At 38.7% G+C, this 16,197-nt stretch overlaps 1 protein-coding gene across 1 annotated transcript; it reads left to right on the plus strand.

Annotated features, from left to right (window-relative positions):
• The first annotated feature begins 4,502 nt into the window (after positions 1-4,502).
• Positions 4,503-6,410, plus strand: LOC130084960 (early growth response protein 4). Its single transcript, XM_056250503.1, has 2 exons — positions 4,503-4,904; positions 5,097-6,410. The coding sequence occupies exons 1-2, from the start codon at positions 4,748-4,750 to the stop codon at positions 6,338-6,340; spliced, it is 1,401 nt and encodes a 466-aa protein (XP_056106478.1). The 5' UTR covers positions 4,503-4,747; the 3' UTR covers positions 6,341-6,410.
• The last annotated feature ends 9,787 nt before the right edge of the window (positions 6,411-16,197 follow it).

The raw sequence follows: 16,197 nt of genomic DNA on the forward strand, positions 1-16,197 counted from the left end.
TATATATATACACTCACCTAAAGGATTATTAGGAACACCTGTTCAATTTCTCATTAGGCAAGGCAAGGCAAGTTTATTCATATAGCACATTTCATACACAATGGCAATTCAAAGTGCTTTACATAGAAGAAATTAAAATAATCAAAACAAATAAGAATAATTAAAACAGTTTAGAATAAAAAATCAAATGAAGTAGTACTGGTCCACCCCTATCTGTGATGGAAGAGATTGAGCCGGTTTACGGTGCCACTGGACCTCTAGCCCAGGGACGTACTCTGCTGGGGTGGTGCTACACCAGTAATGCCCAGCGGGGCCCCCACAGAGCACGCTTCGCGTGCGCTGTCTACTGCCGTTACCCTTAACGACGCTCTCAGCGACTTCTTATACAGCAGTATAACTTACTCCTTCACTCGCCTCATCGGAGTGAAGACTCTCCCGCTCTCCTTAAAAATCTCTTCCAGAGATTATAAAAATAAGTAAATAAATAAATTAGAAATTAGAAAACAAACAAAGACAAAACCAGAACAGTGGCACAGTGCTCATTCAGTAAATGCATAGCTAAACAGATGTGTTTTGAGTCTGGATTTGAAAGTGACTACTGTAGGAGCACATCTGATCATTAATGCAATTATCTAATCAACCAATCACATGGCAGTTGCTTCAATGCATTTAGGGGTGTGGTCCTGGTCAAGACAATCTCCTGAATTCCAAACTAAATGTCAGAATGGGAAAGAAAGGTGATTTAAGCAATTTTGAGCGCGGCATGGTTGTTGGTGCCAGACGGGCCGGTCTGAGTATTTCACAATCTGCTCAGTTACTGGGATTTTCACGCACTACCATTTCTAGGGTTCACAAAGAATGGTGTGAAAAGGGAAAAACATCCAGTATGCGGCAGTCCTGTGGGCGAAAATGCCTTGTTGATGCTAGAGGTCAGAGGAGAATGGGCCGACTGATTCAAGCTGATAGAAGAGCAACTTTGACTGAAATAACCACTCGTTACATCCGAGGTATGCAGCAAAGCATTTGTGAAGCCACAACACGCACAACCTTGAGGCGGATGGGCTACAACAGCAGAAGACCCCACCGGGTACCACTCATCTCCACTACAAATAGGAAAAAGAGGCTACAATTTGCAAGAGCTCACCAAAATTGGACAGTTGAAGACTGGAAAAATGTTGCCTGGTCTGATGAGTCTCGATTTCTGTTGAGACATTCAGATGGTAGAGTCAGAATTTGGCGTAAACAGAATGAGAACATGGATCCATCATGCCTTGGTACCACTGTGCAGGCTGGTGGTGGTGGTGTAATGGTGTGGGGGATGTTTTCTTGGCACACTTTAGGCCCCTTAGTGCCAATTGGGCATCGTTTAAATGCCACGGCCTACCTGAGCATTGTTTCTGACCATGTCCATCCCTTTATGGCCACCATGTACCCATCCTCTGATGGCTACTCCCAGCAGGATAATGCACCATGTCACAAAGCTCGAATCATTTCAAATTGGTTTCTTGAACATGAAAATGAGTTCACTGTACTAAAATGGCCCCCACAGTCACCAGATCTCAACCCAATAGAGCATCTTTGGGATGTGGTGGAATGGGAGCTTCGTGCCCTGGATGTGCATCCCACAAATCTCCATCAACTGCAAGATGCTATCCTATCAATATGGGCCAACATTTCTAAAGAATGCTTTCAGCACCTTGTTGAATCAATGCCACATAGAAATAAGGCAGTTCTGAAGGTGAAAGGGGGTCAAACACAGTATTAGTATGGTGTTCCTAATAATCCTTTAGGTGAGTGTATATACATTAAGCAGCTCAACTGTTTCCAACATTGATATAAGTATCAAATCAGCTGAAGACTGGAGTAATTTTGCTTTGCATCACAGAAATAAATTAAATTTTAAAGTATATTAAAATAAAAAATATATATATTTTAAATAGATATAATATTTCATAATATTGCTTTTTTCTGTATTTTTGATCAAATAAATGCATCCATTGAGACTTCTTTCAAAAACATTTAAAAAATCTTACCAACCCCAAACTTTTGCTCAAAAGTCATAACATATGTAACATATTTAGGTATTAGAGTTGTTGTTGCTGACCTTGTTGTTCCAGGTGCCACTACAGACCATAAAGTTGAAGTGGAATCCGGTTCTGCAGTTCTCAATGTTCTTTCAGCACTTGTACCTACTGCAATTGTAGTTTTTAAGCTTTCAAAACTCCTGTTCCTGATGTAGCTGGCAGATTTGCAGATGAAATGGCAGTTCTTGTTATTACTGGAGCATTTGAGCCATCCAATACAGTTGTGTTCTTTTTGTACTGTAGTACCCACTGCTGTTGCAGTTTCCTCTGGTGTCCATTTTAACGTCGTTCCCACTATATTTCTTGTGTTTATGTTGTTTGTTAGCTGTATTGAGGTAGTTGCTGGTGTGGTTGATATATACAGTACTTTGCAAAAGTCTTAGGCACGTCAGTATTTCACCCTAAAAAATGGTAAAAAAAAACTGTGGCAACATCTCCAAAATGTTCGAAGAAACCTGTCTACAAAGCTACATGAAAAACTAACCTATGTGCAAGAATACCTATAAAGCTGTTTAATATGCAAAGGGTGGTCCCACCAAATATTGATTTGATTACGCTAATTGATAAATAATATCTATTAATGACATTATTTTTGAAAGCATCCTCACTTTACAGCATTTTCACACAAGTGCCTAAAACTTTTCACAGTACTGTAGCTTTGCAGGTCGGTTTCTTCAAGCGTCTTGGAGACATTGCCGCAGTTCTTCTGGATTTAGTATGTCTCAATTTTTTTCTGTTTCTTCATGTAATCCCAGAAAGACTCGATGATGGTGAGATCAGATCTCCGTGTGAATCATACCGGCTGTTGTCAGACTCCTTGTGCATACTGGATTATTACATTTAATGGCAAAGTAAATGTTTGGAAATGTAAACTAATATTTCCTACTGACACACTACAGCAAATTATACAAATAACTTTCTTAATACCATTCTTGTGGGTGAAAATACCAATGTCCCTAAGACTTTTGCACAGTAGTGTGTATATATATATTTGGTGTAGTGTGCATTAAATGCTATAATTATATATACTACAATATTTTTTTTTATGTGACAATTTTTAAAGAAACAATTATTAGGCCAACTCACATTTCTTTATTTGTTATAAGACTTTATTTACAATTTTCTACCCTTAAACAGCCTAGGCATTTTTGATTGTTACCTAAAACATCTACTTGACTTTTCATTCAGAAATTTAAACCATGATAATCACAGAATAGGTATGTATGTGTAAGTATAGTAAGTATTTTGATGAACTCTTGAGGGGGAAAAAACAGGCAAGGGAAAAAAGAAACCGTTTTCCATTCGACTGTTTTATTAAACCCATACCAAGAATGTCACCACTATGGCTTCGTACACCGACTGCAGGCCGTGAACTATAATTGTAGAATGTGGTAGCCTGCTATTTCAAGTAGCGCTCTCCATGGTGCTGGACAACAGTGCACTTTTCTTACCGCCAGCTCTGCGCGACGGATGCCAGAGCGTCTCCACAACCTATACTTGTTTGGGGTAAATATTCACCTTCGACTCAGGGCCATTTTACTTCATTTTGCACACTAATACTTAGTTTTCATTTCTGTTCATTTTATTAGGATCCAGCAAGTGTAGGCCTTTTCTGTATCAAATTATATCTAGTCTACAAGCAGCTATACAACGCTTATATCCTGCTCGAGTTCTGGAAAACAGGAATTTTAGAACTGCAGTGCCGACAGTGGTCAAAGGAATGACAAAGCATTAGCAAGTTAATAAGGTGTTAGGCCAACTATTTTGCTTATAAAAGCGGGGATATGAATGAGTTCTTTCCACGCTTTATGCTACATATGGTATTTACCTCATAATTCATTTGCATGACAAACTGAATGATATATATATATATATATATATATATATATATATAGCCTACTACGTTAACAGTCAGTTAATTGCTGAAGTTAATTTTTCGTTATGCTTGAAAGTTTGTAAAGTTTGTGAAATGTCTAGTAGTAAATTAGTTTTACAAGACGTTATAAAACGAAATCAAAGAATACGGACTGAAATTCGATGTCGATTTTTGAGCTTTGTTTGACAGACTGAAAAATACATTTGCATGCATTCTGTGACTTCATTAAACACTTTGCGTTTATTTTCGTCATGAACGCGTGCAGATGTTGGCTACTTAAAAACGCAATCTAATGCATAGGGCTTAATTTTGAATTAGCAAAGAAACATGCATAGCTGAAGCCATGGCTCTCCCTCGTTCCCTTACACTTAACGAAAGACTTGTTGAAGCGTCAGAACCGTAACTCTCCTTTTTTGGGGAAGCCCGTCATATCCTCTGTCCATATATGGTCACGAAGATGACACGCAGCGGGGAATCCTCTCACTGGAGACAATGAATGGGGAGGAGGGCTGATCGGTGAGACGGATCGTATAAAAGCCGAGCGAAGGGAAACCGTTGGTGTGAGAATCAACAGATCTACACATCTACAGATAGCTGGAGAGCTATATTACCTTGACGCAGATCTCAAAAAGGGGGAATTCCAAAGTATTTACATTTCTTTTTTGGACGAACGCCTTCTCGGACTTAACTATCGGATCCGTTTTTTTTGCTCTTTCTTGTGTTTGCAATAACCCCTTATCAATAACCTGTTCGGACTGACAGCCATTGGAAAGCCATTTACGGAAAGATGCTTAACAACATGGATTTGAACTCTCAAGATTCTTTCTACTCGCAGTTTGAGAACTGTAACAGTTCTGCGATAGGGATGGAAACTCGCGGCTCCAAAGACAGCCAGGATGTTTTCATGGATTCTGGAAGGACAGCACCTGCCCAGTTTCCACACGGTGAGTTTCTGGCAGATTCAAAAAAAAATTCTAGCTCTGTTAATTATAGACCAGATTTCAGTACTGCTGCATGAAATATACTGTATAGTGCAAGTTAATTCAAGGCACTCACGAAACTGTATAGGTATATAACTGATTGCACATTTCACTGAAGGCACTGACGCATGCCTGCTTTTTTTCTTTCCATATCAGGTGCGCCTATTACCCCCAAAACGGAGCCCACGAGTACAGATCAGTATAACTCTTGTCAGGGACCGAAAGAAAGCTACGCAACCTCCTTAGCTTACTCAGGCAGCTTCTATGTGGAAACATCTCAAGGAACACCTTGCAGCACGGAAACACTGCTTAACATGATCACCGAAATCGTTGGCATCTCAACAACCCCTGTGTCGGATGCGCAACAGTGTGCTGACCGTAGCAGCTTTGGCGACGAGGGGGTCCAAACGCAGGCCTCCACGTGCACCACCCCGCCGCTGTATTCCCCGGGACAGACAAACCACAGTTACCCGGACTCCCAGACCGCCACGCAGGCCCAAGACTCCGCGGCATCGCATTTAAACTTTCGCTCCTCTGCGCAAGACGCAGAGCCGCTGTCCGAGAGCGCGACGTTCCCGGTGGTCATCAAAAATGAATTCGAGAGCAGTTGTTACGAGTGGGGGACCTTCAATAAGTCGTACTTGGATGCTGGCTTCCAGTCAGAGGCATTCTCCATGTCGAATAGTTTTCAAAATGATCAACAGGTGGACGTGAAAGAACTTTTAGACTCTTATTCTCCCATTTGCTCAAACCCAGAGACTGAATTCAAAGTGGAGAGCACTTTAAAACAGGAGCAGTGCTTTGGAGATTCTTGCACACAGGGCTTCAACGCTCCCATGTTTAATTACTCCACCCCAGTTATGGATATCCCACCCACCAGTCTATTAAAACCGTCCATTTATCCAAATATTGAACTCCAGTCCAGTTGCGACACAACCTACTCGACTTCCACAATAGACTCGGTTCTGTATTCATCTTTATTGCCCGAGTCTTTCAGTCAAACTTACACACGGGCTCAGAAACCTAATCGCGTAAGAAAGAGCCCTGCCTCTTCTACCGGGCCGCCCAAGGAGAAACCCTTCACGTGTCCGATGGAGACCTGCGACCGGCGCTTCTCTCGGTCGGATGAGCTCAACAGGCACATCCGCATCCACACGGGACACAAACCTTTCCAGTGCCGCATCTGTTTGCGGAGCTTCAGCAGAAGCGACCATCTCACCACACACACCCGCACTCACACCGGTGAGAAACCCTTTTCTTGTGATGTGTGCGGCAAACGCTTTGCCAGGAGCGACGAAAGGAAACGGCACGGCCGGGTGCATCTTAAACAGAAAGAAAAGATGGAGCTGAAGCCACAAGTAGTTAACGCGTGGCCGTTTACTTTGCCCGAGGCCATTTAAGCGACATTTGTGATAATGAGCGCTCGTTGTGCGTGATGTCAAATCTTACCGTCTTGGAAGATTCAAGCTTACTAAAGTTGCTTAGGCTACTACAGAATACAACTCCAAAGCTCAAGTGAAAGTCGTGGCAACTGAATCAAGCGACCCGGATGAGTGTAAAGGTCCACTGAGGTGACGGATCCCCTTTTCGTGAAATAGGGGATAGAATTTTAATACTGGACCTCCCACAATGAACCTTGCGTGCAGCTTGAGGTGTGTGCAGCAAGTGCATAAACCTAAATCAAGTTTTTTTTTTTTTTTTTATATTACTCCTCGACCATTTTATTTCTAAATCGAGGAGCGTGTTTTGCAGAACACATGAACTGCAGTTCAGCACTTTTACTATGGAACAGCTCCAACCTCGACCTTGCATTGTAATGCGGCAGTAAAACGCACAGCTGGAATGTATTGCACTTATCTCCACTTTCGAACTTAAAATTGTTTTAATTCGTGCTTTTTGGTCTTTTCTATTTTAACGCTGTCACCTGTTTAAGAATTCTTAAAAAAAAAATGCATGTTTATGTTTACGTGATATTAATAATCACCGATAGATGCTTCACAGCACAAGTCAGATTTACCTCGTTTTACAACATGTGGCATTATTGATTCATTCGTGCCAAGGTTTTTACAGCGTATTTTCCCCTTTATATAAATATATATATGTATACACATATGTTTAATTTTGTTGCTATGCTAGCGAATAGTAATTGTGTTGTACAATTAAATAATCCAGTTCTAATGTTGTCAAATTTACACAGCGAATGGGAAGAAATAAATACATTTATATGCCAATGATCATTTGTATTTTTCTAACAAGTGCTACTTTTTACATTTTATTTTGAACTGAAAGACTATTTATACCCTTATTTTTGATGTGTCCCTTGTGTTATGGAAAGCACAAGCTCCACAAAACATGTCTTGAATTTCTTCAGTCCATAATTATAATAGAATATTTGAATGTATTAAGCCAGTTTTAATACCATTGTCTACCCTACGGTATCTTCAATTCAATAACAGTTTTTTTAAACCAGAAACTTGTGTTATTGTGTGACCTTGTGACCCTAATTCATGAATTATGAATTATCCAGTTCACATGGCTCCTATATTTTGTGATGTGATGAGAAAAAAAAATAGAATAGCACAGGTTTCGACAGTGCTGTTGAGTGATTAGAAAAGCATACGTTGCTACGGTTTTCAGTAGTTCTTTCACATGATACTAGAACAGTTTCGACATGCCTTTCAGTCTGAAAGCTTTTTGTATTGTACTAGCTGAATTAATTCATAGAGGTAATGGGGAAAATGTAGAAAATGTGAACTTGCCTTAAGTTATAATAATCATACTGGAGAAATGATTTTGTACATATCAAGAACGTTTATACGCAATACTTTGGATGAACGTTGATGTTTGTTATTTTTATGACAAATATTTATGAATAAAACAATTTCTTGAGGTGTTTAAGGAGAAAGCTTTTCACTGAGAATGGTCATTCAAATGATACGGGTATAAGCAACATTTGCTATAAATGTTATTTTGTATACACTCCTCCCATCTGTCCAGTCCGTCTCATGCAGACATCTACACTGGCTCTGAGATCTTGCAATCTGTCGCCAAAGTGCTAAGCAGCAGTGATAGGGACTCCTCAGCATGTAGGCTGCCCTGTACACATGACGCGTCCCGCTGGCAGTACATCACTGGCTCCCACTCTAATGCGTAAGAGCCTGTGCTGCTTCCCTGACACTCATCTACTGTCAGTGATCAGCATGTGATGGACTGCACAGCGGTACATTACGCCATAATGTATTTGATCAAACTGTGCCATAGATCTCAATGAAAGTAGTGGTTGATGCCATCACTGTCCTCTTTGGAACTGGGTGTGACTTGGATGATGAGTGTTTAAGTGCTGCTTTTGTACTGTACTGGCTATAGTTATAGTGCAGCACTTCATCTATGAATGACATTCCCATTTTCGACAAGGAGGAGAAATGATGGAAGCCTATATTCAAACCGGAAACCACACATACACTCTTAAACATGTAGGTTCCAAAATAGGGGGGTTTCAATGCCATAGAAAAAAAAATTTTTTGTTCCATGCATGTTAAAGGTTCTTCATGGTTACCAATAAAGAACCTTGTTTTAAGAGTATCATATTTTAGAAATAGAACCAAGTCTCACTTTAGTGTCGATTTTCCACATCTGAGAATAGGAGTTAAGCTAAAAATCATTAGCTCAACTCATTCTACTCCCCTCACTAAGTAAAAAAAAAAAAAAAACTATTAAAACTCTAACTTTGCTGAAAGTTTTTTTTTTTTGGGTTGATGTGGCTCCATGTTACTAAAAAAGCAACAGCCTACGTTAGGCAGCCATATGTCTTATACAGATATCAACAGCCACATAATTGGTGTCTCAGAATAATTCAGAGTCTTCATTGTAAAAGAGTGCTGCAGGGATAACGTATTTTTGTAGGCCAAAAACTAGAAATGTGTTGGCATTTCAGCAGTTTCGGTTCCATCGTCCTGAATCAATGGGTTTTTTGGTTAAACTCTTGTTTTTTGGTTTTTCTTAAATTCTTTGGTTATTCTTTATTTTAAGGTGACAACAAATAAGCAATGAGTAATATTTACGGCTTTGGTTTAGGGTTAGTTACTTGTAATTATGCATAATTAACTGTTATCACTATTAAGTACATGTAGTAACATGTAACTACGTCCCTTTAAAATGAAGTGTTACCATTTTTTTTTATTCATTTACTTGCCTTGAAAAAGACAGTTGCTAAGACAGTTGCCTACTCCTTCGAAAAAGTGAAGGGGTGTAACCCCGGCATCCTGGCCAATTTTACCCCTTGGCCTCTGTCCATCATAGCCTCCTGATCATCCCCATATACTGACTGGCTTCATCACTGTCTCCTCTCCACCAGTAAGCTGGTGTGTGGTGGGCGTTCTGGCACAATATGGCGTCCGTCGCATCATCCAGGTGGATGCTGCACAGTGGTGGTGGTTGTGGAGATTTCCCCTTCCATGTAAAGCGCTTTGAGTACCCAGAAAAGCACTATATAAATGTAACAAATTATTATTATTATTAGTGTCTAAATGGGACTAAAGAGGTTGTCAGGGACAATAAATGTCATCACACCAAGCAGGAAAACTCATCTACTCAATAGTCCGCATTCACAGCCGCATTGTGTTTTTATAACCACGCGGTAACACTTTCTATGAAGCTTGTATTTATAAAACATCATAAGGGTATTCTTAGTGCATTATAATACATGCATAATGCCTTGTAAACAACCTTATGTGTTGTATTATCTCATGAACAATCGTAACAACACCTACCTATTTGTGCTTATAACTATTAAGAGTATAGATGATTTATAAAACACAATGAACATAATTGTATCCACTTAAGTTATAATGGATTATACGTATATATTCCATAGTTTCATATATTTTACTTTTCCAAGTCTCATGACATCTTGACATTGTTTACTTAAGATCTGCATAGTATCATACTACATCTTATGAGTGGTCTTTTACTACTAAAAGTAAAGTGACAAAAACAAAGTTTTCTTTCAGATATTTAAAAAGCTTTATGTGATCATAAAATGTAAAAGTGGTCTTTGTCTGCTTTAAGTAAAGTAACAAAAGTGAAGTCCTTTTGAACAGCCATATTATATCATGAAGTGGTTATAAGACATTTCCCTAAAGGTAAAATCAAAGTTGTGTGGAAAAGTATAAAGGAACAATACATTCACAATGCAAATCATGTTTTATTCATAAAAACTGTAAGATTATAAGGCTTTACCAAATCTAATATGTAGTTAAGCATTATTGCTGTTGTTACGATTATTCATGAGATAATACAACACATTATAAGGTTGTTTATAAGGCATTATGCGTGCATTAAAATGCATTAAGAATACCATTGTGATGCATTATAAATGCTGGCTTCATCTGTGTTATAATGCATTGTACTCTTAAAAATTATAACCACAAATAGCTAAGTATTATAATTTATTGTAACTATTGTTATTGTTATTTATCAGATGATACACATTATAAAGTTGTTTATAAGGCATTATGCATGTATTATAATGCATTAAGAATACCATTGTAAATAAAAGCTTCATACTTTTTCAAATAAAGACTGAAAAAGCTTTGTGATGGCGACACATTTAAGTGACAATTTATAGCCTATGTGTAGCTTTTTACTTCTGGCGTTTGTATTTAGGCTTTAAAATTCATTAAAGATGATCATAGTGAACAAAATATAATCGCAATATTTGTTGGTCACTGAGCTTATTTTCTGCATTAATCCAAAAACCAATGGGGGAAAAAAACTATTGGGTTTTTGTCAAGGGAACCAGTCTGATGAAATAAATCATAGGCTATATGTAGCCTATACATTGCTAGCTGGTTGTAAATTAGAAGTAATGTGGGCCATTACATTGTAGGAGCAGAATTACTTGTTGTTTTTCACCATGTAGGCTACATTTTCCTTTATTTACAGCAAAACAAAATGTCAGTGAAGTGGTCTCTTGTACCAACATGACATCATGACTTTGCGTAAACATACACGCCACTTTCAATTCAAGTGGCGTGTTATCTATACGCATTTTTAGCTATCCGCGTGTATGTCCACGCCGAAATCTTTTGCGTGTATGTCTACGCCATTAAATGTCCGAGTGATTCCGCGTGTATGTGTACGCCGTTAAATGTCCGAGCGAAACGAAGCAAAATCTATATCTACATCTGTGGAGCGATATTTTTTTTCCTAGGATGGTAGGAGAACACTCATAAATGGTATTAACCCCAGTGACGGGTAGGTTTAGGGACGGGGTTGGGGTAGGTCATATATTTATATATACATAATACAGTAATATAACGTTAAGTCAAAGGCGTTGATAAACACGCTGAAAAGCGATTATGCGTGTTGATAGCACGCCAAAAATGGAAATACGAATTGGCGTCATACATACGCCATTTCATGAGATCAGTCTGCTTGTACTTAAAATCAGTCCATGAATGGCTTATTAACAGGCAGTTCTAGCCTACATGTATTCTGTTCCAAGTCCGTCGAACTCCTCCAGTGCGCTGCCATTGAAATCCTCCATGTCCGTCAAATTAAGTGTTTGTTTTATGACGCGTAAAGGCCCGACTTTTAAAAGCCGGAGGTCTCGTTGAGTGTTACTAGCTATATAGGTCTCAAGTACACCTTATTAATCATAGTTGCACTTCAGACTAAGCTAAAAGACGATGCGGCCGCTAGATTGATCCGTCCCAGTGCAATCATTGCGTGATTTTATATCCACCTTGACGAAGTGTAGCCGGCGTAGCATGGTCCTCGGGTGGGCTTCGTAATCAGGGTGCATAATCATAAACTACTGATGGCAATCAGCCTTAGCGGATTAATTCGTCGGATGGCTCCCCGGCCCGACGGTCCTGTCTCTGATCCTGAAGAAGGGTGTGGGTGTTTTGGAGAGTGCGAATGATTAAGATGGAGAAGTGGCGAGGTAAAAGAGCTCGTTATGCAAACATTTAAGTGTTTGATTCTCACCATTGTTCCGAAAGCGAATTTCTTCATTAGTATTACTGGTCAGGGTAGACACTAGTGGATGGATTTCGAGAACTTGCCGAGGTGTTTTTATCCCGCACTAAATGGCAAGTTAATCCAAGGGGTCAAGGAGTCTTGTCCGGGCTACCGCTGCTATCCACGGTGAAACATCACTATGGCAACAAGGGTTAAGCGTCACGGTGCGCCAAAACGGAATGGAGAGGTGAACATTTTGAGAGAGATGAATTGCCTGAAAGCAATTCAATCACATGGTAGAACCGTCCAGAGCTGTCCTTGATGGTGCGGTGGAGGCAAAGAGCCTTTAGACACCAGAACAGTTCATTTAAAACTGTTTGGAGTTAATGCAATGCTGTCAGTATATGAGAATGGTGCTTACACACAAATAAAGCATGTCTTTTTGTCGGTGTGTGAGTTTTGTGTTCGTTTTGATAGGAACGGAACTTGTTGATGCTCTGGAAGGCCACAGCTTGGATTGTTTCTTTACATTGTAAATGACGACTATTATAAAGACTCCATCTTTTATATAACTGGAATGTGTAAAAGTAAAGATAGGAAAATATTAGCCACGCTCGGTTAAACAATACCTTGTGCACAACCACGTTTATTTACATTATACGTGGCGTCAAGTGGAAATAACTGTTTGGTGCAGAAGACTGGAAAAATCTAAGACACATTTTTCCAGCATAATTTTAGATGTCAACAAAGTAAAAAGCTAAGTGCGTACTGACACTCTGCACATGCACACACGTTTTGCTTGTATGTGTAATGTACATGTAAGCCACCATGTTCATAGCCAGCAATTACAATATTTAAGGAAAATATAAAAAGTGCTTTTGAAATCTGAAATCCACCTACTGAATTTCTTCTTTATCTAGAATGATAGCCTTCTAATAGTGAACTAAACTAAATTCCAGCCTTAATTGTGGACCTACAGTACATCTGATGTGAGGACAAATGGCTTCCATTGTTCAATTCAATTCAATTCACATTTATTTGTACAACACTGTGTTGGTTTAAAAACAGCTTTACAGAAAATGCACGTGTCTACATTGCAATTTAGAGTGATCTGTTATCAGAGGTGACTGTCCGAGTAATGGATTTCAGAAATGTACATATACAAATTACACAGTTAGCTAACTCCAACAATGAGCTCATTTGAAGTAATTATTACAATATATAGAAAATGTAGCATTGGTGCGTGTAGATTCAGAGTTTGTTGTCATCTGAAGTCCTCGCAGGAGTTGGAGAGTCATCTCCTCACATTGTTACATTAGGGGCTTTCACAATGGGTAGTTATAGGAACTCAGTTATAGGAACTAGCCACCAGGATAGTTCTCTAAGAACTAAATGTTCCCCTATAGGGCAATTTTCTCCTGGTTGCATGAACTCTGAAGTGACATAAGCCGGCCAACAGCGACGTCATTTATGTGCGGCATTCAACAACACCAACAACTCTGTAGCGTAAAGGTTGATAAGTACCTGGATTTCAGCGTGGGTCCATCTATGTTTGTGGAGTTAGTTTGTGGAGTAAGTATATGTAAAATGTGTATTTACACGGCTTTTTTAAAAATGGCGGTTGCCTGTGTTGTGTATGGCATGCGTTCGACCACATTTGCGTCACTGGTAGTTCCTATTGTGCATGGGTTAGACCCTTCTCTGAAGTAGGAGCTAATTTAGTCTCCCCAAAAGGCGTTCCTATAACTAAAATTGTTTCCAGTTCCTGAGGTGCGAAAAAATAAAAAAGCAGTTTCTTCCGCCAATAGTTATAGGAACTATACAAACGTTCCTCCTAATGACAGACATGTGATCCATATTAACTCTAAATTAAATGTCAAAAGAAGCTCAGATTAAACATAAATGTGTGCGAGGGAAACCTCTGCAATCAACATCTTTAAATGAACATTTTAGTCCAAATCCAAATAGGCTGCATCAATTTACTGACATTTACTGTGAATCATGCTGCCATTATATGTGCATGAGCTGTATATGCACATATATATAATTTGTGTCTGAACAGACATGCTTTTTATGAGGGAAACCTCTGCAATCAACATCTTTAAATGAACATTTTAGTCCAAATCCAAATAGGCTGCATCAATTTACTGAAATTTGCTCCAGTTTGTTGTAATATGCAATAAACCCAATATTAAGATAATCATCCAGGTTACTTAACACATTAAGCCAAAATGCAAAAATACCCATCCATTCATTGCACAAATTCTGTAGTCAAAAAAAGCCTTGAGTAGAGGCCGTTACCCTGTCCTCAGCGGGACAGTGATTGTGGTGTGGCTGACATTTGTGCCGCGGTAATGAGGCTTGGCCAGCAACGGCTATGTCACTTTAGGCCACCCATGTCAGCGTGTGTCAGAAAGAGAGAAAGAGGTAAAGAAAGAGAAAGAGAGGATGAAATTGGCTAAGATAAAAAGAAAGAAACAGCATGACATGTATTTGGGATATGGAGAGATATTGAGATTGTTAAGCGTGAGAGAGAAAACAATATGGTCAGTCACAGTCACACCGCTGCCAATGGTTTCACATGCCATGTCAGACGATTGAGTGCCACAGTGAGGCAACAGTTACCTCAAATGACGTTTACCACATCTGGAATACTATCGGAACCAGACAGTGTTGCGCAGTTATAATCATTTCCAACACATTTGGTATTTTTTTTACCTATCATTTCAGCCTGTGTTTTGAGTTAATATATTTGCTTAATATTGTTTGTAGATTAGATTTCTATATGGCAAGAGATTCCTGCATGTTTTTATACCACCCCCCAACCCCCACCACCCCCACACTATCAGGATGTAATAGTTGAAATCCTGTTCCAAAAGGGCATTAGCAAATGAGTGGGTTGGCTGTGCTTAACTCACACTGTCAGGTCTCAGCAGGAGTAGTCTATACGTACACTTGCTGCTGTACTATACCTCAACACTGCCTGTGAATCATGCTGCCATTATATGTGCATGAGCTGTATATGCACATATATATAATTTGTGTCTGAACAGACATGCTTTTTATGCTGACATTTTCACACAGGTATATGCTTGAGAATTGACAAGTTTGTGGTAAAAACACTGCAAAGTGACTTGCACATAAAATACCATATACAAAGATATAAGAATGTAGGACAGTGTGCTCTTAACAGGTTATTTAAGGGTTATGTTATGGTCAGGTAGAACCTTATCAGAGAGTGTCAGGGACAGTAAAGTGCATAATGTTACAAAAGATTTCTATTTCAAATAAGAAAATATGGAAAAATACGCAGCTGTTTTCAACACTGAATGATTTCTGAAGGATCACGTGACACTAAAGACTGGAGTAATGATGATGAAAAATCCTTTATTCCTTTACAGGAATACATTTCATTTGAAAATATATTAAAATAGAAAATGTTAATTTTAAATGGTGAACATAAAATACATTCATATATTATTACCTTTGAACGGTAGTGTATGTTCATATGGATGCAATCTCTAAAACAGTTTGGGCAATCTAAAAACTGAGTTTTAGTTGTACCTACTACTCTGTTAGTCATTGGTGTGTTTGACTTGAAAAAAAATTGTGTTGATAGTCTGTTTAGCTGTAATAAGCTGTAATACCATTCTCTGACAAGTCACATTATAAAAATGACACCTGTCTGCTGTTCAGTCCACAGCTTTGCTCTTAATAGTGTCAATTTGCTTTTCTTTGTTCAGTTTGATTTAGTCGACTTTCCTTTACTTCTTGATTTCTAAGTATTGTTAAAATATATTCAGAAAAAAGGACCTGTTTTCAATTAACCTCATTCATTCATTCATTCATAAGCCATATTAACTCTTCTAATTGTTTTTGCATAGTAACACAAATCATCAATAGCCATATGCATGCCAAACTACATGTGAAAAAGTAAAACACTACTATTTTGTATCTTTTGCTTGTTTGGTATGCAGTGGAGTGTTTGATATAGCACTCACGCGTATGCAGAATTGATGAACTTTACAGTTATTGAACTGAACTGAATCAACACTGAACTGACTTGAGCTGTAATGATACTATTGGCTTGTTACAGAAGAATTTGAATTTGTTACTATAGTGAAGTTTGTATTGCATAAAGCACTGTAGAATAAAGGTTACTCGGACTTGTATGCATGTTCAATATTTTTACAAAATAAACAGAAATGCAAGGGTGAAAATGCATTTAATTCTCAAAACATTGAGAAACATTTCTAAATGATCAAATTAGATATATTTACTCTTTAAACAGAAA

The sequence above is a fragment of the Rhinichthys klamathensis genome, unplaced genomic scaffold, assembly GCF_029890125.1.
Source record: "Rhinichthys klamathensis goyatoka isolate OS25496 unplaced genomic scaffold, OSU_Roscu_1.1 h1tg000069l_1, whole genome shotgun sequence".
NCBI classification, from domain to species: Eukaryota; Metazoa; Chordata; class Actinopteri; order Cypriniformes; family Leuciscidae; genus Rhinichthys; species Rhinichthys klamathensis.